General features: G+C 37.7%; 1 protein-coding gene across 1 annotated transcript in view; it reads right to left on the bottom strand.

The window, feature by feature from the left end:
- Window positions 1-23,466, bottom strand: part of IPO7 (importin 7) — a gene marked incomplete at its 3' end in the record, with an annotated part of 29,087 nt that extends 5,621 nt beyond the window's left edge. Inside the window, exons 1-19 of the mRNA XM_010145879.1 lie at window positions 23,369-23,466; window positions 17,286-17,385; window positions 15,171-15,252; window positions 13,377-13,530; window positions 12,880-13,038; window positions 10,132-10,288; window positions 9,417-9,506; window positions 8,903-8,997; window positions 8,730-8,814; window positions 7,265-7,399; window positions 6,657-6,756; window positions 5,534-5,610; window positions 5,063-5,179; window positions 4,212-4,301; window positions 3,525-3,690; window positions 2,680-2,840; window positions 1,843-1,971; window positions 173-239; window positions 3-94 (exon numbers count right to left, since the gene is read on the bottom strand). Of these exons, the coding sequence (XP_010144181.1) occupies window positions 3-94; window positions 173-239; window positions 1,843-1,971; window positions 2,680-2,840; window positions 3,525-3,690; window positions 4,212-4,301; window positions 5,063-5,179; window positions 5,534-5,610; window positions 6,657-6,756; window positions 7,265-7,399; window positions 8,730-8,814; window positions 8,903-8,997; window positions 9,417-9,506; window positions 10,132-10,288; window positions 12,880-13,038; window positions 13,377-13,530; window positions 15,171-15,252; window positions 17,286-17,385; window positions 23,369-23,466 (2,154 nt within the window). The remainder of the gene's footprint in view (window positions 1-2; window positions 95-172; window positions 240-1,842; window positions 1,972-2,679; window positions 2,841-3,524; window positions 3,691-4,211; window positions 4,302-5,062; window positions 5,180-5,533; window positions 5,611-6,656; window positions 6,757-7,264; window positions 7,400-8,729; window positions 8,815-8,902; window positions 8,998-9,416; window positions 9,507-10,131; window positions 10,289-12,879; window positions 13,039-13,376; window positions 13,531-15,170; window positions 15,253-17,285; window positions 17,386-23,368) is intronic.
- Between the last annotated feature and the right edge of the window lie 428 nt (window positions 23,467-23,894).

Here is a 23,894-nt window from a genome sequence, read left to right as displayed (position 1 = left end):
ACTTCAAACACAAGAGGAAGAAGCTGCCACATTTGTGCAGAAACTTGTTGACAGGTGAGACTATGAGCCAAGGAAAAGATCTCCTCATAGAACTCTAAAACAAACAGGATCTCAGTAAATTTAATGCCAATCCCCTACACTCAAAAAAGTAAGACAACAAAAGCACAGATACCTAATACGTGCTGCTGCAAAACTGTTCCAATCACTTGCAAACAGATCCCTTCCAGCTGCTGGGTAATCTGAAAAAAGGTGTATGACTGGTTTCAGTACTTCAGAGTTGAAATTAAACACATTTTAAAGTAAAATTACTCAAAGCAGTTTCTCTACAATATAGTCTTCTGAAAACAATTCAGAATTTCTCACGTTTGAGGGTGATATGTGTAAGAGCAGCACTCTCAGCTAAGATAACTTTTAATATAAGGTGTTTTCTGAATACTCTTTGAATATTGGAAGAATCTCATTACAGGGTGTCCTTTAAAAAGAAAAGCCTAACAGTAACCCTAAGCACCAGTTCGGTCCCATTGAAACACAGTAAGTAAACGTACATATCAAAGGGGTGAGCAATGGAAGCTGCAGGAAGTATTTGCTGTTTCGGAAAAAGTGGAATTTCAAAAAACAAAACTAAAAGCAAATACCAACCTACCTCCTAAACCTAGCTTAGGATGTTCACATGGCATGTGGACATCAGTCTAAATGCTGCTCTACAGATTCAGACACTCTTCCCAATTAGTATTTATTAGTTCATGGAACAGCTAACAAGTCATTAACCTGTTTAGAGCACTTACCTTGCACGGGGAAGGGACAAATAAGGGTTGAGTTTCTAATAAGGGGTTTAGCTATGCAGAACAGGGTTTGACACTAACCAGCTAAATACCTTATCTCTTGGAACACTGGTCATCCTGTGCGAGCTGTCTCTAAATATTTACTGATTGAAATTTTACAATCGAGTTCCTCAAGACTAGCGTATTGTTACACAAACTTTTCATTTAATAGCAAGAATTTGCTGACAAAAGCGAGTACAGGAAAAGCTTGCTGAGCCACTTTACCAACAAGTACATGAGCCGAGCTGGTCCTTGGGTTACTGCATGGCAGCACTGGATTCCTCCCTTGTGCATTCAGAATACACATTAAGCTGCTTCTTTAGTAAAGCCTTCAGAGCCCCAAGAGTAAAATCTATTACTGAACTGTTTAGTCACTAAAAAACTACAATGTATTTATCAAAAACCGGTGGCTGACTTTGTCAAGAAGTATTTTCACCAGCAATCGCATCTCTTGCACAAGCTGTATTCAGGACAGAAGTGAGTGCACTCAGCACAACAAGACTAAGTAGCGGAAGTTTTCACCACACTGGAGAATTCTACAGTGCGGATTAGGCAGGTGAAACACTGTCTCGTTTAGCACAGCCCCAACAGCTGTATTTGCAGACACTGATTCTGTTGCAGAGTGCAAACTAAATCAGAAGAGTCAATGTTCCAAGCTAACTGAAGTTTTGTCTATTGTCTTCGAAGGGCAGGCCTCATCAAATCAGATGGGTTTTTCCAGCTGAGCTGACAGAATTCCATCTGTTGAGACAAGCTGCTTCCTCCTATCTGAACAAGGACCTGGATTCTTAAGGGAAATACTGTGACAATGTTTATGCTCTAATACTACACATACCGTGTTAGAAATGCGACCCACTTTGTTACAACCTTGGTGCGTGATAAATACGTCGCCGTTTTCTGGTTTAAGATAGTTTTGGCTGAAAGGACAGCTTTTCAGATAACAACATCAGGAATGCTGGGACTACAGAAGACTTTCAGTGAGTCAGAAATATATACTAGCTTTAAGGTAATTTTTACTTACTTCCTTGTGATCTTCAACTACACTGAGAAGTGTATCAATAGTATTCAAGATTCCCATTGCTGTCACTGCTTTGTCATCACTGCCCTCTTCATCTGGTCCAGTCTGGATCACCTGGTTAAATGTCATTGCCTGCATGTAACAGTAAAACAACCCATAATCACATCATTTACGGAGGTCGTGCTTCGAGATGAAGAACAATTGTGCAAGTTTGGTATTCTACAAAATTTAGGGAGGACTTCCGTTAATAAAACGTGCATGGATTTTAGAAGGTGACTGCTCCATTCCTGAGTTTGTTTCCAAGATTAATAAAATTGAACGTTAAGCCATTTGACACGTCATCCTTTATCTATGCTTAAAGAAATAAACGACATTACTCCTATGCAAAAGAACTCATTTAATACAAGTAAGGTTTTTCTGACAGAAGGTTTAATTGTAGCCGAACTAGACTGGACAGCTCTGCAGGCGTTCCCAGAGAGAACGTGCAAACAATTTAGTTTTAACTCCAAGGCAAGAGCCCTTAATACGGAAGCACAAAAGCAGAGGCTTTTGAAACCCTTAATAAAACTTGCTAGGTATGGACCATCAAGCTCTGAATTTCTCCTGCAGATTCAATTTTATTTTCACGTTACATACAATGTACCATTATTCTCACACCAAATTTTTTATTAAAAATCTGCTCTTTAATTTCCCATTCTAAATCAGAGAACCTAAATCTAAAGTGTGCTATCAGAACTCATTATTAACACTATCAGGAGAAAACACATGCAAAGAGTTCTCTAACATTTCTACTATCATCCTCACAAATTTCCATCTTACCAAGTCACCAGAATATCTTACCAAATGCTGTGTCATTTCTACTGCAATTGGGGTAACTTCTTCACTATATTCACAGATCATCTTCTGAATCACATTAGTAAGATCATCATTTTCAGTCTCTCTTATAATATGAAGTAAAGCTTGCATTACAGGTCTAATGAATGGAGTAATATATTCCTTAGCTGTAAAAACGAGTGGAAATATTTGAATTGACATTATTACAAAATTACAGTATAAGAAAGTCATTATGTACTTTATTAATACTTAGCGCTTCAGCATTAATATGCCAAAACCATGGGTCGTATAAATCAAAGCAATAACAACATTCAGGAAAAAAAAAATTAGCAAAAAGCATATACCCAGAGAATCACAACTGAAGTATGAAAAACAGAGTTCTGCAGTCTTTATGGAATACCACATCAGTTATCAATGCAAATTTTAATGGAACAGGAATAGGGACATACACATTTTTGCCCAATTAGCCAAAGTATTTGATACAGAATTTGTTTGCTTTGTGGCTTTTATTCCAGCTTTCAGGAGTACTAAGCAATGTAAAGGCTGCCTGGATAAAGACAGCTTTTTTAAAAAGTAAATTTTAACATGAATGATTGTACACTGATAGCCACTGTATTTCTGGTTCAATAATTCAGTGCTGTAAAACTGGATTTACTGTACCACAAAATTGTGATAATATTATTTATAAAAAAAGAGAAAATTTTCTGTCTGGAAAATTACAGTAAGTGATTTCAAATTACAATTGCAAGTAGTAAATTATCATCAGGAAGAAAAAAAAAAATCTCCCTGAACATGGCAATATTAATGCCTATTCCAATAAAGCTTGCTGCAACTTTAAGAAAGAGAGCTACCTTTCTCTTGGTTACTGATCAGAACTTGAAGGGCTATTGCAGCTTCCACCTTCACAGGCATTTCCCTATCATCTATCAGACACCGTCTTGTGAGTTCTAAGGCTGTCTGGAGATTCTGGTCACTCTTAAATTTGACTTCACAAAAATAATGAAGAACCCAACAAGCCTGAAAAAAAGACATTTCACAAATTCAGAGTTCCAAAGCCTACAAATACAATTATTGACTATTTGTATACTGAAAACTTACACAAATTATTAAATCTGAAGTGCAACTACTACCGAATAAAGGTACTTTTTAACAGATCAAGATGTTTGAGAGTGTGGAGGCTGGCCAGTGGGAGGCTTGTCTTTCAGACATCACTAGACCAGTACTATGATCTCAAGTTCATCTTTGGCCACAGGTTTTGCGTGAGCAGTACGGTCTAAATGCAAAACACAAACAGACCATACCACCAGACACAGATGGAAAACTATGCACACAGTTCTGCAGCCATCTTAAAACGACACAGTAGCTATCTACAGTCACACAACAAAGACCGATACTAATCTCTGAAATAAGCATACAATTTATTACAGAAAAAGTGCAGAAAGGAGTGCATTTGCTATAGGAAAAAGTTAAAGAATATTCCTGAACTCTTCAGTAGGAACAGATAGCATATCTTAACAGTAAATCTTACACTTTCTTACCCGTGCTCTCATGTAACCCAGCTCACTGCTAAAGAGAGGGAATACATGATTCTGCAACATATATTCCATCTGATCTTTATATATCTTCTTCTGTCGGAACACAAACAGAAACATATCAGTTTAAAACTTCATATAAAAATGCATCTCTAATCCAGTATAAAAATGTCACATGTAGAAGTGTGAACACCATAGCAAAACACTCTTTTAACTCCCCCCTTTATTAAAACCCATTAAACAATGAAATTCCACATTAGTAAGTAGACTTGGATCCTACATGGACTTTCACAATTTTCAGTCAAAATAGTGACACTTACTTTCCTGATATTTTTGACTCTTAGAGACACCTTTTGCTTGTCAGTACACTACTCCAGTATCAAAAGCGAAAGTGGTCAGGGAGACTTCTCAGAGCTGTGGTCCAAATACAAGTCCATGTCCTACATCTTTTTTGCTACCATTCTAACTGACAAGGTTGCTATTTTCACTTTATTTCCTCTCTTCTATACACAGAGAAGATCTCGTTACATCAACAGCCTTGCACTGAATGGACTTTTTTTCCTTCCACAAGAAAAGGCAGTGTAGTTAAATGTAGTGCAGGAAATGGTGTAGCAGTTCTTACTAGAAGCTGAGAACATAAAGGAACTTAAAACAATAATCTGTACTTGAACATGACTTAATAAAATTTGTGTAATTAAGCTGACAACAAAAGCAAAACAATTAAGTTCAACAGCTTTAGAAACAACTGGCAGGGATTCAAAAAGCTAGTCTCATTTCTTCTAAGACATTTTAAGTGAAAGACAGGAAGAAAGAAAGAAAAAAAAGAACCGAAGAAACACCAGATCTGTTATGCTTACTTTTAGGAGAATTTCAGCCAAAGAACCGATCATATGTAAAGCACCATCTTTCTTACGAGGGTCAGCATTTGGCTCCGTAAGGATTTGATAACAAAAGCCCATTGTCTTCTGCAAGACCTAGATTACACGTAACGTTAGTCAAAACATTTCCATCAATCATCTCAGGTACCATTCTCACTGCTCTGAAATGCTTAAAATCTTTAAAAATCTGCTCCAAGTCTGGAATCTGGATAATGTTTTATGCCTTTGTTACAAACACACAACATTTTTGATAGGTAGGTTCTAGGGGAATTGGCAAATCAAAAAATCACAAGCAGACTAGTGCAAAACAAATTTGAGAAGGGATAAGTTTTGCACTGATATACAGACAGCATAAAAGTAAACCTTTTATTAGTAGCTCTTCCAGCAAATGGAGACTACAAACTAAGTGCAGCCAACATTGTATTTAAGTAAAATCCTTGAACAGCTTACCTCTTTCCTTTTACTACATGATGTAAACAATAATGTCTGAGCAGCAGTTGTTGGAGAAATGAAGTCTTCAAATACATCTATTAAGTAAACAAGTAACAGCTATAAATTTTGGTCCTTTATTATTGTTCACGATCTTAAGGTAATCTAATGATTTAATATAAAGCAACGATTTTCCCTTTTTTTCAGGTGGTTAACTGTGCTTTCTTACTACGGGTGTTCCAAGATCAAACAATGGTAACATGGTTGGAGATGGCTGAGTGTTTCACCTTCTTCATGATCACTGGCTCTACATGTCTAACTCGAAATAGCATGTCTTAATTTTTAAGATCCATCTTTTGTAATAATAGGAGCAGACACAGCAGTCAATTTTTAATGTATATGTTATTTGCTGTACAGGCAAGTACGCATAACTGAGTTAAAAATGCTCAGTTTTATTTCTCTGCAGAAGAGGATTATCAGAGCCTTGTGCAATACCTGTACTGTTTACAGCTCTGCCTCTGACCTGATGGATAAGGAACTCCTAAACCTGTCAAGATTCCTTGTTATAGCCTCATAAAAGTCCTAGTGGAGTGAAGAATTTGTTCAAGAAGTCTGAAGTATCTTCTTTTTTCCCCAGCCTGAAAGGACTGCAGAGACTTACAGTAAACCCCAAAACCAAAGCAGCAAGCCACAGGAGGTGAGATTAAAACAAGTCTGGAATGCCAGGTTTACCTCAACAAGTTTCATTTACCATACAGGAAATCTGTTCTGAACTGTGCCATGTATGAAATTTCTTAAGATCATAAAAACTCCAGGGCCTGAAATATTAGCTGTTGTAAAGCATGAAGTTTTAATAACATTAGGTAATTATCGTTAGCAAGACCTGGACTGTTTGACTTACAATAAAAACTTTGTAACCGTCCAAATTAGCTACTTTGAGTGCAGAAACACCTGAGTCATTGTTGACTATCATGTTATCTGTCATTTCCAGCAGTATATCCAAAAGTTAACTATACAAAGTTACACTATTTGAATAATACAAGCTGGTTTTATCTTTTTAAAAAAAAATTAAAGCCACATCTATTAAAAAAATCCCATTTTGTGGAAAGTAATATTTTAACACAAGTAGATTTCAAATTCTCACCAAATTTCATGCGAATATATTCATATGGATCTTCCTGCCAGAGCTCTTCATCAGCATCTGTATAGCACATCAATGGAAAAATAACATCTTGGATAATTCCCTGCAATAAAAGAAAAGTTGAAAACACGCTAGCACTAAGCCCATCTTTATATCTTGTCCTTATTTTCACAGATTTTGTCCGTCCTGTCACTTGTCATATAAAACAACACTATTTGGACATAGCAGACTTTATGCACTACCTTACAAAAAAGAGATCTTTTAATGTAAAGCAGAGCTACGATACAGCAGAAGCTTTAGATTTGCTTTGGATAATGGTATGTGGAGATGATTCAATGCCATAAACCCATCTCCAAGATCGTTGTGTTGCTGTGTTACACTGTAATCCTTAACATGTGAAAGCACTAAGGAATGACAGCAAAAATCCCCCCAGTTAGCTAGCTTTGCTCGCGTATCAAGGTAACCTTCACCAAACACGCTTAAACTCTTTCCACCAGCAATTTATGACAGAGGTCCCCAAAACCTGAATTCCAGCAGGGCTAGAAACACCATACAAGACTGACTAATGTACTACTGAGTCATCAAAGTATTAAACCCCCAAAATGGTTTACTTGAATATGAGGTTTCAGATTCTTCCAGGTGACTGCATGTGACACGCCTTGATTGATGTAATTCAGTGTTTGCTGCAGAACTCTAGGAGCCATGTACTGCTTTTCCTTGTATTGATACAACACCTTCAGCAACACCTAGAAAAAAAGAGATCTCATCAATGGTTTATACTGACCACAGATTTTAACCAGAATTCTACCTTCCTCAAAATCCTACACAAGAAACCCCTAAATCCAACCAACACCCCCTGCTTATTCATTAGACTAAAATGGGTACTGACTAATCCTTCTACTAAATGTCATTGTTAATTTTATAAGACAATCTGCAGCTCTTACCAGGTGCTGCACATCTTTTAAAAATACAATCCTTTGATAAGACAAAATGTAGATTCTAATTCATCACCAACACAGCTCAGGGGATCTTTCCCTCAAGGGTTATTATTGCACCTTGCCACTCTCTGGGCATAGAAATGCACGCCCAAACACTGTATTGGTAAAATACACTCACGCAGTCCACTGATTCCTGCCTACGTGCAGCCTTACAGCAACGATGCTGTACGAAGAATGATGAACCATCCTCTCCCCTTGGCTTCCTGCCCCCAATTCTTCTTCTGAGGTGGCATCCAGAGCTATTCACAGGGATTTACGTTTACGTTAAAGTCCACGGCTCTCCGTGAATAAGGATGGGAAGTGCATATGGGACTGTTACAAGTAATTAAATTCCAGCTCACTGGAAAGTTTGGTATTGGTAATGCAAGGGGATTTCCTTGTAGCCCAATCCAGGCCAGTGGCAGCACTGCATCTTCAAGAGCAGCAGCACCAGCTGGAGAGAAATGACAAAACCCAATTCCAGGGTTTCATTTAATTCTTCATATAAAACAAAGCAAAAAAAAAAAAAAAGTTTAACTGCCTAAGTTTAAAAGCCTCCTGGACTTAGGAAGGAAATTACTGGTTGTAAGTGCAATACCCAGACAGGGAGATGACTGAAAAGTCACCAGACTTACCTATGTTTAAGGGAGCCTCTGCTTGATCAGGCTTTTGCAAAGGGCTAGAAAGCTTAGTATTCACTGACTTGAGTCAAAGAAGTACATCAGAGTTAAAAAAGTAGGTAGGTAAGAAGGTCAAGCACATCACATAAATAATACGCCTATGTCTTCCAGAGAGAAAAAAATTGATAATATTTATCTGAAGCTCATCTGAGAGCTTGTTATATGAGAGCATTTACTCGTTACAGATTATATAATCTGCATAGGCTATTTTCAGTGGATTGCCCTATGTGACAAATTAGTAATTTTTTTAATCATTCTTTTCTTTCAACCCACAGACATCAGTGCTTTCCATACCAATGTGCTCAAAAAAACCCCTTATTGTGAAGAAGAGCAAAAAGCCTTTTCAGAAAATAATGAAATAAGAAATCGCTACTAACTCTAAACTTATCCTAATACCTCCCACATTGAGTGTTTCTTACTTGCTGAACACCAACAGCGAACGCCTTCAGGAACACTTCAGCAAACTCATTGTACTCTTTGGAAACATTACCAGGGCTTCCATACCTAGGATTAGAAGCAAGTATGCAAACTCAAGGGTGCGGCAATATTACTGACTTAATATATTCATCTGTTTGAATGGAAGAGAAAATACCTCTCAAAAAGTCTAGCTAAGATATGCAAAGCCCACTTCTTGCATTTCCACCAAGGCAACTCAGGTCTATCATCTTCATCAACTTGAAGGGTTTCCTTTGGAGAAAAAAAGAAAAAAAAAATTAACAACTATTCACATAGACTTCAAATTGTATGTATTTTGAACAACTGTATAGCACATTTTGCTTTTAACCTGTCATTTGCACTTCTAGCTTAACAGAATTATAAAGTAAAGCATATCTAAAAATAAATCCCACAATATATGCTGCATAAACGGTCAACAAATTCTTGTAGTAAGAAGCCAAAATAAGTTGTGCTACAATTTGAAAACAAAGAACTCCCACACAAGCTATTTTCAAAATTGGTCTAGTCTGTTTAAAACACTATTTAGCTTAAATTATTTGCTTGGCACTTATTGAGAAAAAAGAAAGCAGAAATAAAAAGTTAAACTTTTTAACATTCTAATGAATGGAAAGTATTTGAGCTTAAAGACATAAATAGCCAAAGCCACTTACAGCTGGTACGTCCCTATCGACAACAGTCTTCAGGATTTCTATCCATTCAGTCAGGTTTTGCTGATTTATCAACTCCAAAGGTAATGTGTACTTATTAAAAAATAACATGCAAAATAAATTTAGTACAAAGGAATTTGAAAATAACTTTACTTTCACAGTTTCTGTTTTAGCTTTCAAATCTTTGTCGACACTTAAGCTACCGTGAAAGATTAGCAAATGACTCTGAAAACCAGGCTAAAGAACTTGACGCAACCTAGTCTATAGCCTCAATATCCTCAAAGGTACTAAAGCTCTTTACTCCAATTATGCAATGCCAAGATGCTCCTTAAACGGATGTTACACGAATTTCTGAAGCAATTAATAGCATATTAACGATTTCATTCCAAACTGCTGCATTTACATTGGTAATTTGCTGTAGGCTGGCTGCTACAATCTCTCATTAGAAAAGTGGTTTTCTAATCGGTTTTCCAGCAGAGCCTCTACCTTAGCGGATGGCATGCTGAAGTTCCATCTAAAGCCAAGCAGGGATAGCACTGAACAGAAGTAAGAGCACAGACACAATCAACCGCCAAAACCTTGGGATTCATACCAGAGCTGAGCAGTAGGGTATGTAGTCAAATACCGTTAATATTTCGGCCATTTACTATTTTAAGGGAAAACATAATGGTTTAAACTAAGCTACTGATGAAGTATATATAAAGTTAGGGTTTTTTACCTGGACAAGGGCATAAAATATTTTGAAGATCTGTTTCTGGATGAGGACAGACTGATCAGATGGATCATTCAAGAGCTGAATGAAACTATCCTTCAGAACTGGTAGAAAATGTTGCATTGCAGCTATCAAAGGACTCCGGTCCTCTGGTTTCTTGTACCTTTAGGTAAGAACAAACTAATTTTGTAGATCTTCCAGACACCTTTTGAATTTTATAAATTTTATATAGCCAGGTAATGTTACAGTTAAAAGACAAATCAGCAAACAGCTGAGCCTCCAGTACCCCACTAGATATCCACAGAAGTTTTCTGATGGCAAGGCACTCCTGCCAATTTATTCACTCTAAATACTACATCATGCCACACCATTCCTCCTGCGAAAAAAATCAGAGCACTGCAAAAACTGCAAGCAAAAGGTACACATTTATTTCAAAGGATGGCAGATGCTGGGCTAGACAGTAAAATTCCAGAAGGACATTTATCAGACTTCATGATTTAGCACAATATTTGCAGAAGCAAAATTACTTCACTGACACTGAAGAAAGTAAACTGTGAAGTCTCTTACATCTTACCATTTAATTTGCCCGAATCTAAAAATCTGATAGAGCTATCTCAAAATCTTCAAGGCTGTGTGGCAGACTCTGAGCAGGCTTCAGTTGCAACCCCCCTTGAAATAGTGCCTCAGACCTTCCCATGCTGGTGACAGCCCACCAGTTTGCCTGTTGTGAAAACAAGCCTTTATCTCCTTTCTCAAAATATTTCAAAATTCCTGAAAGGAAATGAAGCCACATTTTGAAGTCTTCCCTCCAACTTTGAACTTACAAAGAAGAAAGTCCTTATTGACTCCAAGAATTATCTCAGCAGAACAGGATCTTGTTCATACTGGTGAAGACAATAAGAGCTAAGTAAAATACCACTTTAAAACTGTACAGCTTTATTTTTTGATTAGGTAATTAATGCTATAATACTCTTCAACTCTTGTGGGAGGTTTTGGGGTTGGGAGAATTGTGGTTTGGGTCTGTTTGGGTGTTTTTTAATGCATTTTGCGTAAACTTTTCACTAGCATTAAGTATCCATGCTTAGCCTCTTTAACAGCGCCGAGGAGCAGAAATGTAAGAAGTCTGCTCAACCTGCTGCCAGATGGCATGTTCTGTAAAACTACTACAGAACACTGAGCTCCAAAATCCTGTTCAATAACACAGTTTCCTTGTATTTTCTGAAATAGAAATCTAAATATAAGGATTAAATGTTGCTCAGGAAAACTCAGGTCCTAATTGCTGCGAAAGACACAGTTTTAAAGAGACCAGAAACAAATGACCATATAAAGAGCAGCCATTTGATCTTGTCAGCTGGATTTGGAGAGGGAAAGTTGTATGTTGAAAAACCCCAAGTTATTTACCTTCCACATTCAGAAAAAAAAATTCAACAGCTAAATAGTCAAGCAGTAAAAACTTGATCAAAGTCATAACATTATGCAGAATTTTTAAATAAAAAGATACGAGTAATTTAACATTTTTTTCTGAGAGCTGCTTGCACTGTATTGTTATGCAATGAAACGTGCATATTTCTGCACGATTTGAGAAACCAACCCTTGCTGCCTGCATGACAAAGCTAAACGGGTCTGAGCAGCAGCTACAGTGTTTGATAGCCAGGGCTACCACCGCACGCGGTACCTCAGTTAATCACACAACCACTGTACTCCTCTCAGTCCTTCCCTAAGCAAGGACTGCTATAACCATCACACACTCTCCGGGAAACACTTCCTGTTTTAGATCTCACAGATCTCTGCTGTGTAATTGGTTAAAGATGTTTAAATTGAAAATCAAGTGAGAAATTATTTTCCTTTCCTAGCAAAACCTGCAATTTTCAGCCATGGAAAAATTTCCAAAATGGGAATACAAAGGCCTTTGTACCATTCCTGTAAAAAAGGATTTGTAAGAAACTGGTATTTCACCTGTTTTACGCTAACTTGTGTAGAATTCATGGAATTAGTGAAATTTTTCAATGCAACATTTTAAATCAAGTCCCTGAAACAAAAATTTTAAGCATGACAGTGCTTTGAAAAAGTTCTGGATTTCATTAGTTCCACTGCTACAATTCCCTGACTCTAGGATTGCACCTTCCTCTAACCCAGCTCAAATGAGCTTCCTACAAGCAGCAGCAGCTAAGCTCCACGTAACTTCTCAAAGTACAACCTCAACTCCAAAGCTCTGACCATAACGCCGGATACAAAGCAAAGAACGTTCATCTGTGTCCCAGCCCAGCGCCTTGCAGACAAAAAGGGGGCTTTGATAAAGATTTCCTGTGGTGGGTAGGAATGCTCACACCGAAGTCCTAACATGCAAGATTTCACATTTTGAAACCTTTACATGTTTACCATCACTGATACCTAGAGCACATGATTTAAGAGTTTAAATAAATAATCATTTTCTGCAGAAGTCATGATTCTGAGCAGACTATCTTACTGCAAACAAATCATAAAAAACAGCTACCAAGTTAAGGCTTTAAAACACCCTCTATTTTCTGATCTCAGACCTTTAACAAGGGCAGTTTTTCTATAATTTCTTAGTGGAGAAGATATATGAGCCAACACCTGCATAGCAAGCATTCAAGTATATTTCCTAAAATTAGATTTCTATCACTTTTGTGCAATCCCACAGGCAAGTCTACATGATTACAATATACATACAGAATATAAAAGATGCACCAAAATGTATTAATTGTGCCGTTTTTTATGGTGGAAAAAACTTACTCATAGTTTTTCACAAGTTGATAAAGACAGAGAAGAATTCCAAGCCAACAAGCACTGTTGTCAGACTGAAGATAGAATCCAATTTTCTCCACAACTGCAGTCCAGCGACTAGGGTAATCATGCTTGATAATATGATGAATGCAAGTAGTAAGCTGTACTCTAGGAATCAAATGCACAATGATTAAGTTACTTCTATTATTTCTAATAACATGGTGTTAAAACAGCTAATACTGTCCAAACTCACTTATTTCATGTTTCGTTTAGAAGGTTTAGGTTCTGTACTTTCTGCTTAATATTCTCCATTTGAGGAACATTAAACTTCTACAGGCTGCACAAGCTGTGAACTGTTTTTCTGTCTACATTAATTCTATGCTTAGGATAGACACTGTACAACGATGATGCTTAGTATGTAGGTGATCTTGGTTGTACAGAAGAAACAAACCAAACCAAACCGTCAGAAACCACAGACAACTTATGAACAGGTTAAGACTGCATACCTGATCAGCTCAGGAGAGTGAATAATGGCTTCTACAATATTTTCACGAATACAGTGTCTATCTTCTTCTGGGATGGAGTAAGGTGGAATCTCTCCCGGTGCAGTTTCACGATCTGGCCAATACTGGGTTATCATATTTTTCAAGTAGATAACCCCTGGGAGACAAAAGTAGTGAACCAGCTGATAGGCATTCAAACTACAAAACAAACACCCATTTTGCAAACAAATCTGTTTTAGAACAAAGCTGATTAAAACTACTAATTCATTGACCATTTCTGAGTAGGAGAATCAAAATAATAATTTAATAATCATCATTAAACATTATTAATAATAATTTACCAGGTTGATACTCTTTTACTGGTTGATATCCATTTACTGTAATGTCCACATTTTCAATTCTGTAAAGAATGTGTTTTCCTATAAAAATACTAAATGTTTTGCCTTTATCTCTGCTACAGATAAAATAGTTGTGGAATATTTTAGCAACATGCTTCCTAAAAGTTCTTTATCAGTATTTTCACTACAACAATGCTAATCAATGCTAATGAATATCTAAAACATCTCTTGCAAGCATAAAAAAAAAATCTAATTAAGTTTGTGATACAGGAGTGAACGCTAAAGAGAAACAGACCTCCTTTACACTGCGATTATGGACCACAGCACTTTGTAGCAATCAGGCTGCTGGCACAAATGCCTGCATTTACCATTTGACAACCAAACCCAAACCATTTACATGGCAGCACATAGATCGCAGTACTGGAAAGAAAAGGACTTACAAATGCAGCAGGAAATCTCAAATGAAAAACTAATAACAAAAGTTATTATTAATCTAATTCTATGTACAAATCCATAAAGCAACTTCTCTTCCCAAATTTCACATGCACCTTCTGAAGATTCAAAAACCAAAGGGTTTCTGAAAGGATCTGCAAAGGTAAGAAATACTCAGCAGTTAGCAAGACGGAAGCGATGCAGACCTCACTCCGCCCTCAGTTGGATTTATGGTGCCATTAACTGCTTTGCAGAACACACACTGTCTGTTAGCTGTGCGATGTGAGTTGTCTCCACTCTACAGATTGGTTTAGGCTTTTAATTGGCTTACAGTGAGGGTGAATTTTCAGAGGTTGTTCTCAAACCTCCCCCTTTTTTTGCACGTTTTCAACATTAAGCAGTCACTTTGAGTCATCATCTGAATGGTACCTCCAAGCAGTAAAATAAAAATGCAGGTTAAGCTTATGCTGCAACTTGGAGTATTCTGCTACAAGAAGATCCAGATAAATGATCAAGACCACACTTTCTGAACTCTGACGTCAGAAAAACCACCAAAGCACCGTATTAGAAACCTCTATGAGGTAATCATAGCAGCTTTCAGGTGATGTTTGGAGTTGCTAATATTCAATACCCAATTTTACTGATGGCTCAAGTGCAAATCAGCAGGGATCCAAAAGATATAATTTGTTTCCTTCCACTTAAAATGTTTAGAAACATTAGCATTGCTAGTAGAAGGCTACCTTACTTCCCGGGACCAAGCGTGCTAGCATCATAAACCATTTTGTTTCTCCAAAGACCATTATTTGCTAAAGAGCAGCAGTCACTGAAAAGCCAGCCACCTTTTCTTTCTGTCTTCACTATTCAGCATGTGGTACCAGATATAGTTCACAACGACTAATTAGAGCAACTCACAACTTTTTGAGTATTTGAGATTAAAACCACTAGAATTCTTTAACATTACCTGCACATGTATGTGTATGTATGCATCACTAATGTAGATACAATGAAAAAAGATTTGAAAACTTGCCTGCCTGTCTCACTGGTAAATCCAGTTGCTCGGACATAGTGATCTGAAGCAGAGTTGAAACAAAGTTCACTGACTTATGAGCCTGTAGAGAAAAAATAAAATTATATTTAGTCACAGTTAAGTTTTAGAATACTCCCATTAGGTTTTACAATATCTTTATAATGATGTAATGCAATCAACAGAACACCAGCAATGCACACAGCTTCACAGTAGTCAGCTAATCAACCAAAGCATTCCAAAATTTCATGCTCGCTGTGTTTTGAAGACAGCATGGGGCAGGAAAAGCCCTACTGTCTAGGGCATTAGAGTGGAAGAAATCATTACACAGCTTCAGGAATCAGCCTTTTACAGTCACCAAACGTTCCTCATTCAAAATAAATACTTGAAAGAAGAGTATCTAAATAGCCAGAAAAACTCTAATGCACCAAGTTTAGAGCAGCCTTTAACAAAGTCTGAATTCATTGTATAATAGTCTAAGAAACAGATGGCAACTACATTTTAAAACTAAGGCCAGCTTTAAGCAGGCCTGGTCCACCTCGTACTTCATTTCTCTGAAAAGACAGCTTCAAGTGACCATTTATGCACTACTGCAGCAGCTGTCTGCGTAACTATACAATAGCAATCCAACAGCACCGAGCCCTAAATGGAGTGACACCTGCAGAGTGACAACTTTGCAGAGATTTGCGAGAGTTCACTTACAAAGAAAAAACGTGTGTTTTCTTACAACAAGAAATGTCATGATAAACTAAATACTCTGTTGTATTTCAATATCTTTAACATTATTACAGCATCCTCTACCCACCTCTTTCTTAAGCATTAAAACCTCAAGACACTTCCCATCTCACTGGGAAAAGTGAACTGTAATCCTTTAAAACTACTTTTTATAATTGGAAAACAATATAATTTTCAAGAGTCAATATACATGAGCTGCACTGAGGGAAATTCCTATCTACCAAAAGAAAAAAAAAAAAAAAAAACCACAAGGGCAGCCAAGCTCCACAACAGTCTGTCCACAGAAGCTGTGGTACCTCATCGTTTGAGACATTCAGACAGAACTCAGCTGGGCAAGCCCTGATCGACCACACCTAACTTTGAGACAGCTTTGCTTCAGGAGGCTGGACCAGATGACTGCAGAGGTCTCTTCTAACCTAACTTTTCCATGACTGAAATTGCCAAGATACACTTCTGCTTTGTCTTCACTTACATGTCAGTAGTGTTTCATATGTTCTTTGCAGCACTTTAAAGACAACTGCACAGATCTACACAGCTTAACCTGTTAAGCTCTTAGGAGAACACCTCTCACCTACTTGTTTCTCAGTTACTCCCTACATAAAGCAAATAAATAACTTGAAAACCATTGAAATAACACTATCCAACTAGCAAAAACAAAAATTGTGTCAGTTACTGCAGCAGAGCAAATTAGTATCAAAGAGAAATAATCAGAAATTCTATTCTTTTAGTAGGACCAAAAGCTCTTTTGACGGTATGAAATGATGTGAACTTTCCTCCTAAGTGTGTAACACTGCCCAGCTCACTCCTACATCATCAAGTTCTTTTCTCCAACTTTCACTTTCCCTAGCATGTATCTCCTATATTTGTTAGTATAAATGACCATAAAAGGGACAGCCTGGGACATGCTGTTTGTTCATTAACTTCTACTCAGATTTGATTAGTGTAGCTGGTTTTCTATCTCCTGCTATTTAAAACTGATTTTAAATGAAGAATGAACTGGACTTAATCTCCGCACAAAGTTTAAACGTTGTTGTATATACTCATCCTGTGCAGTAAAAAATAAATAAATAAATAAATTTACAAGCTACAGAAACCCCACAGAAGCAGCGCTTGCATCTGGTTGAACTGAAATGTCTATTTGTAGAGTGTTTTGATGAATTGGGAGTAACTGACACTGCAATATGAGCACTCTCGTCTTCCTGACCCACATCCCTCTGATATCCCCAAAGTCCTGAAAAGGCAAATACACTTTCAAATTAAAAAAGTATTTGTTTTCAACTGATAAATAATGGTTGAATAAATACATCAGAAATAAAATTTACTTGCTGGTATTAATTTCTACTACAGCTCCAGATGTGTTAGTTTCCTTCTTTTCCTACCTACCTTGAACAGACACTTCTGCTGCACATACCAAATGACACTGGACCCCAGCGCAGCACAGTCCTTAGTCCTATGCCTAACATTGATATCAGCGGAAGTACTCCTGTACATAAACGTGTTATTATGCACTTGCTGAAGAAAGCTTTCCATTTCAATCACCTTTAACTCACCTATGAGTAAGGTCATACTAAGGCTGCATAAAATGGACTGAGAAGTGCAGACTGATGTCTTTTCACAATGACTATGATAAACTCAGTGGCTAAGTGAAAATCTGCACCGTATTTCATGTTTGGAAACTGAAAAGCATTTAATCCTAAAATTTTAAAAATTAAGGACTACCTTCCCTTTTTATGATAAATGACAACTATCCTTTTAATAGAAACCATCTATTCCAATAAAAAAATTATGGAAATTGCTTAAGAATTATCAAGAAACTAATGGAAATAACACAACAAATTGAATACAAAAATGTTATGTCTTAAAAGCAAAAACATAAAATAGACAGCAGTGTACAAAACTGCTACACATTGAAATTTAATAAAATATCAAAGAATAATCTTTCTTCATTAAAAATAAAAACACAGGACTGAGCTTATGCCTATAGCAAACTACAGAAACTTCCTAGAAATGTCACTTCTATTAGTATGTGGGATTAATATATTTTCACTGGATTCTTTGAACTATTACAAGTTTTAAAGGATAGGATCAAAACATCTGTACCAATATCTTGATGGTTTTTTTATCTTAGAAGTATCATACTCATTAACACCTTGAGCATCAGATACCAACCAAGCAGGTGGATGAGCTACTTTATTACCCTTGGTGGCTCAAAACAGAGGCTCAGATTAGAAATACTTTGTGTTTTTAATACAAGGTAGCATAAGTAAAATACCTTGTACCTTCCAAACAAAGCCTCCTCTTAATCCACTCCATTCACAACTTAATTCGCACAGAGCTACATTAACACTTCTATACATTCTATACAGAATATAAAGGACTTACAAACTCTTCAGAAGGACCCCCTTCCCATGTCGCTGAAAAGGGGATGACAGAGAAACTGACGTGTGGGGAGGAGTACAGACAGCTACATGAAGGCATGTGGGTACCGAATGTACCTCAGGTACTACCATAACCTGTCATTTGCTCCCTTTGCTCCCTTGTTTCGCTTAACCATTAAAGAGAACATCCAACTGAACTTAAAATTGGACTTCACATAGGTGCCGATTTTGTATCTGTAACATTAAAACACACTGAACACATCCATTTCAGCTATGTTACTCCTTAGTATTTTTACTCTCCAAAGATGGCTGCCTCTCATCATGTTCCTCTTCACTGCTAAAAAAACCCAACCAAATAAAAAGAGCTACACCTATTTTAGGTACGTATTCTACACAAATACCAGCACTTGGTTTTAGCACATGCAATTTGAATACTTTGCTATACATAAGGTGAGCTGCAAATCAGGAGGCACTAAAGGTCTATCAGGGAACTGTGTGAGTGTAGAGGATCCCACTGGCCCAGGCGCATCCCAGCCTCCAGAAGAATCAAATGCACTGATGCCACTTCAGTGAGAACCACTGGCAAGTAGCATCTTTCTACACAGAAGTCCCATGGCTCCAGCATGCGAGAATTAAAATCAGGATTTTGCAACAGTTGCTATCACACATCTAAACTGCACTGCGAATAGAAATAATTCCTGTGACTTCAAAGTTCTGACATTGGTAAAAACTTTCTTTTTCACTCTCTTGCTCCTTGTTTACAAATACCCTTTTAAAAGAAATACTAAATTTAGAGTACTACAATGATAACTGAAGAAAAAAGTTTGTTACAGCTGAAGTCTGTTTCCCAAGATGTAACTAAACATTTTAAAAAAACAAAACCAAAACTCATCTCAAGTCCTCCTCCCTTACAAATCCTCCAACATGCCGTGTCACTGGTATGACTTTGTTGTCTAAGAGCCAAAGAATTCAGGGACTTTTCCCAAGAGCAATCTTTGCTATGCAGCCTCACTAGCTGAGGAATGTATTCTACCAGACCACAAACGTCGCACCACTGTCTGTTAGTATCAATCACTGTTCCAGAACATATCTATTTCATTGCAGTTTTTCTTAGCACTTGGTTTGTTAGCCATGTGTTAAAACACACTTTTGAGAGAAGCCTCATGCCAGCTACATAACCTGAAATGTACGTGAAGTTTGAACCTAACATTAAAGAGGCCAGTTCATGGCATGTGAACTATCAACGGTTAATTACATATGGAAAAGCACTTTTTCCTCCAGTAATACTCACTGAAGTCAGCTTACATTCATCTTTAATATTAGAATTATTCATACCTCGCACAAAGCCTGCATGCCGCTAAATGATAAAAACAAGATGTTTCATCCTGGTTAAAAAGACCTCTGCGCATTCTCCTTAGACATTAAAAATTTAACGTACTATAGCGGACATACTACTATGGGTACGTCCTTTAATATTACAAAAAAAAAAAAAAAGGGCAAACCAGAAGGGTTCAGCAACATATGTGCCATACGTTGCTGAACTAGAACTCTAGGTTATTTACATAGTTACCCAAAGCAGCACACATCAAAAACAAATTCTAGACTTTATTTAAAAGGAGCTTAAAAAAAACCAACCTAATTCAATGCATCTCCCCCATTCCAATTTTGAAAAAAACCCGCATGTCATTTTTGATCTAGACTATAACAGAACTAGGTGAACGTAACTATTCCACAGAGATGAAACAGTTTGTTTTTTTTTTTTTTACAGGAAGGTAAGGTCAGGAACTGTAGGCCATGCTGAATCAGCAAACTGCCCTCTAGCACTCTTTCAATTCTTTTTTAAGAACTCGGCAGGTGTGGAAGTCATTCTGACCCCAGGTTTTTGCAAGCTAGTTCTGCCACCTCTTATGCAGCTACAATGCGTGTGTAAACCCAGATTAAGGTCCACAAAAAATACATACACGTCTATCAGATCTTGCAGCCTCCTTGATGCTCATTTCATTAGAATACCGTCTGCAAGTTCTGAAGCCTATTTGCTCTTCTGTTCACAGCGGAAAAAAGGAATGTGCTCTTAGCAAAGGCTAGCTGAGCACACACAGTAACTATTTGCTAAGTCATGGGAAAGTCATTGCGAGTCACACCGTCTGCTACGTTTTTACCTTGCTCTGGTTCACAGGCATCCAGAATGTAACTTTTTCCTAAGGAAGACAAAGCTCCCTTGGTTCCTGACTGCCCCCAAGGGGATTTCTGGTGATGGACCACCCTTGACACATACAGTTTAAAATCATCCTTTCCCAAAGCATCTCTCGTCTAGCACACATCAAAGCACACAGATGGAACAGAAGTGAAAATAATCCAGTACTTTTGATAAAATGTCATACTAATAACATGAAGGGCACCACGATAATCAGAGCCAGAAGACCCGTGCTCTGTTCCTCTATTCTTGTTCTTACACTGCAATATATAGCCATAGGTGTTATACATGAAACCTATGCTAGAAAAGGTCAAAAAAAATTAAAGATGAGGGCAACACTAAAAACACCTACCCCAAAGTATCCAAAATACGGCATTTCAGCATTTGGAAATTCCTGGGTGAAAGGCACCACATAAGAAGCAGCTTTTTCCCCCTTTCACAACCTTTCACCCCAAAGCTCCCAGTAGTTTAGAGGCCAGTCATTTAACCATTTCGTCGTTCTGACATTTGTATCTATCAAGCAGGCAATGAAAAGACATTGAACCAGGCCCTACCACGTTCTGTTAAACCAACGGAGTACTATGGTGAATAGTCAGCAGCTACAGCATTTTTCCTTTCCCTGTCACTTATATTGGAACATTAGAAGTCTTACACATAACTTCTGAAAGCCACTTGTTCCGTAGAGCAGGAGGACAACATTTTCCTAAACAAACTGTTAAGCTTTGACTTTAAAAATTTATGAGGGGGATTGCTCTTTTTTGGTTTGTTTTTTTTTTTTTAAAACACTCTCAGACAGAAAAATTGGGTTGTTAGTCTAAACAGGTGTCTTAATAGCTCATCTGCACTGTGGTTAATCTCAGATATTTACAAGATATACGTAACAGTTACATTATAAATTCCCTGGAATCACCAAGAAACCTGCAAGGAAAGTATTATCTAGCAACTGCGCCTTTATAAATATGTTGATATTAGAAGATGAAACAACACTGTGTATTATTTTCAGAGTATCATTTCACAGCTGCATAGTTAAAAATATCTATTTTCATCACCATTTCTGGGAACACACTTTATACAGGCAGTACAGAGTGTTTCAAAAGGCAACAACTTCTCACTGCTTTCCAGTATCTTTTCTTAAAGAGCCTGGTTCTAACTCCCTGTAAAACACAGCCTTACTCTGTAAGACAGGGTCAGAGATGGGTGAACACCTCAGGATAGATCACCATCTCAAAATTACATGAGAATCTGTTGGACACAGGAGCTAGAGGGATCATTCCCTATAACTTGTTTTCACCGTGACACAAGTAAAGTCAAAGAGATTGAAATACCTGCTTTTTTTTTTTACCTGCATATCTCAACTCCAAAAATTCTCACAGCATTTTACGTGCAGGCAACATACCCTGATAAAACTTGGTGAAAGAAGAAATAAAGCATAGAACAATGACTTAGCCAAGGTCAAAGGAAAAATAACAAAGTCTGGACAAATGAAGAATCATACTCCTGGTTCCCTTCTCCAGCCACTGGAAACTCTGCTGATTGATAGAGTATGAAGACGACAGCTCTAGATACTTAACTCTTCCATTAATGAGGAATATCAATTACTGACTGAAGCATGTTATTTTCTGAGAAGGTAAAATGACCATTCCACTGAAAACCAGAGTCACCAGCTCAGCAGATGCACTTCAGACAAACCAAACTAAAAGGTCAGCCAAGGACAACTATTAAACTTAAATTATAAAAACACTTGTGTGTGCCTGGCCACGTGCAAGAACGGTGTTCACTGATGTATGATTTCATCTTTAGAGAGAAAGAGGCTCCATGCCTGAAATAAAATAATAACTGCTAACACAATTGCCCTAACAGTTAACAAAACTAGACCAGTATCCTGCATGCAAATGCATAACTTGGATAAACCTACGCAAAATCAAGACCATGCATGTGACCAAAACTCCACAGTGCTTGCAGATTTACTGTTTAACAAATATTTTTATCACAAAAAGTCTGTGAAAGATCAGTGAGACTTCATTTCCAACAGTAGAGAATTCTTATGCGCTGGTTCAATAACGTCTGGTGTTTTTAAGGGGGCACAGGTATTTGAATTTTATACCAATTTAATAGTTGATATTAGTACATGATAGACCACGCTTTGATTCAAAGGTGTGAATAAAAGCCAGTTGCTGGTGAGCATGACCTTTCCTGCAACAGAGTTAGCCATTCGCTGAAGACCCCGATGGGCAGAGCACGTAATTTCCTGCACATTCGGCAACTCAATACCTGCAGAAAATAGCTAAAATAGATTTCAAGCAAGTTACTATATATAGATATTGACATGCATAGAACACAAAGAATTGCTTTTTGGGGTCGATTTCATATATATTACTGTCTTTATAGGCAATTACATTATTTTAATTTTTTGTTTAAATAAGAAACATTATAAAATAATTTTTACCGAAGTATATAGAAAAAGCAGCCAATTACTTTAAACAAACCTCAATTAAACACAGATTAGTTTTACAGCTATCTATTTTAAACATACCTAATATTTATTTGCCATTCACTTACTAAATGACATTCTTAATTAGACTTTTTTAAGGAGAAGCTATACCTTTAGTTTTCAAAAGTTTCTCTACCACCAGCAGAACATTTGGCCCACCTTGACCTAAGTTCTGCTCGACATCTGTTGCATTAAATGTATTTTGTCAGGCCTAAAGTCTACTTAGGAGCAACAAAGAGAAATGTTTATGGAAAAGGCCAACTAAAGGCATGACAAGAGCTGTCACACTTACCCTTCACCTCCTCTGTCAAGCTATCACCTAGTGAGTCAAACACTAGAATACCTTTTTTCCAAAACTCTAAAAATCCCGTGGCTGTGTCTCATCAAAAAAGTTTTCACTTACCGGGTGGAATTAAGTGGAACAAAACCATAACCTTCTTCCCAAACTGAAACCTGGTGAACTAAGACCTGCTGGTTTTGCTGTAACCCAATCCGACACATGGCTGTAGTCTGAGCCGGTGACATACCTGAGCTGGGAGCTCTCTCTTCCCACGTGTCGATACTACCTCCCGAGAGCACACCCACCTGGGCGGCACCACCCGGCCCAGCACCCCAGGGATTTGGGGAACACCCAGCAGCACCAGGCCATTGCTGAACTCTGCCCAGGTCACTCTCACACTAACAGGCTGCACTACTTATAAAGTGATGGGGGTCTTGCTGTCTCCTTCCCGCCTGGCAAAGAACCGCCTTCCACATCCAAAGACTGCCCTTAGTCCCAGGCGGGTCTGGGTCCAGCCTCCGAGCACCGGGGGCCTGCGGCACCGACGGTTTTAAACCTCCCTCTATTACAGACTCCTCTTGCCCCGGCTGAGTGGGAAGACAATGGAGGTGATCTGTGACCGACAGGGAAGGCAATGGGGGCTTCCTCC

The sequence above is a fragment of the Buceros rhinoceros genome, unplaced genomic scaffold (genome assembly GCF_000710305.1).
Source record: "Buceros rhinoceros silvestris isolate BGI_N320 unplaced genomic scaffold, ASM71030v1 scaffold23741, whole genome shotgun sequence".
Classification (NCBI taxonomy): domain Eukaryota; kingdom Metazoa; phylum Chordata; class Aves; order Bucerotiformes; family Bucerotidae; genus Buceros; species Buceros rhinoceros.
Note: the sequence above shows the minus strand (reverse complement) of the source record. Positions and strands in the feature narration are given on the sequence as shown.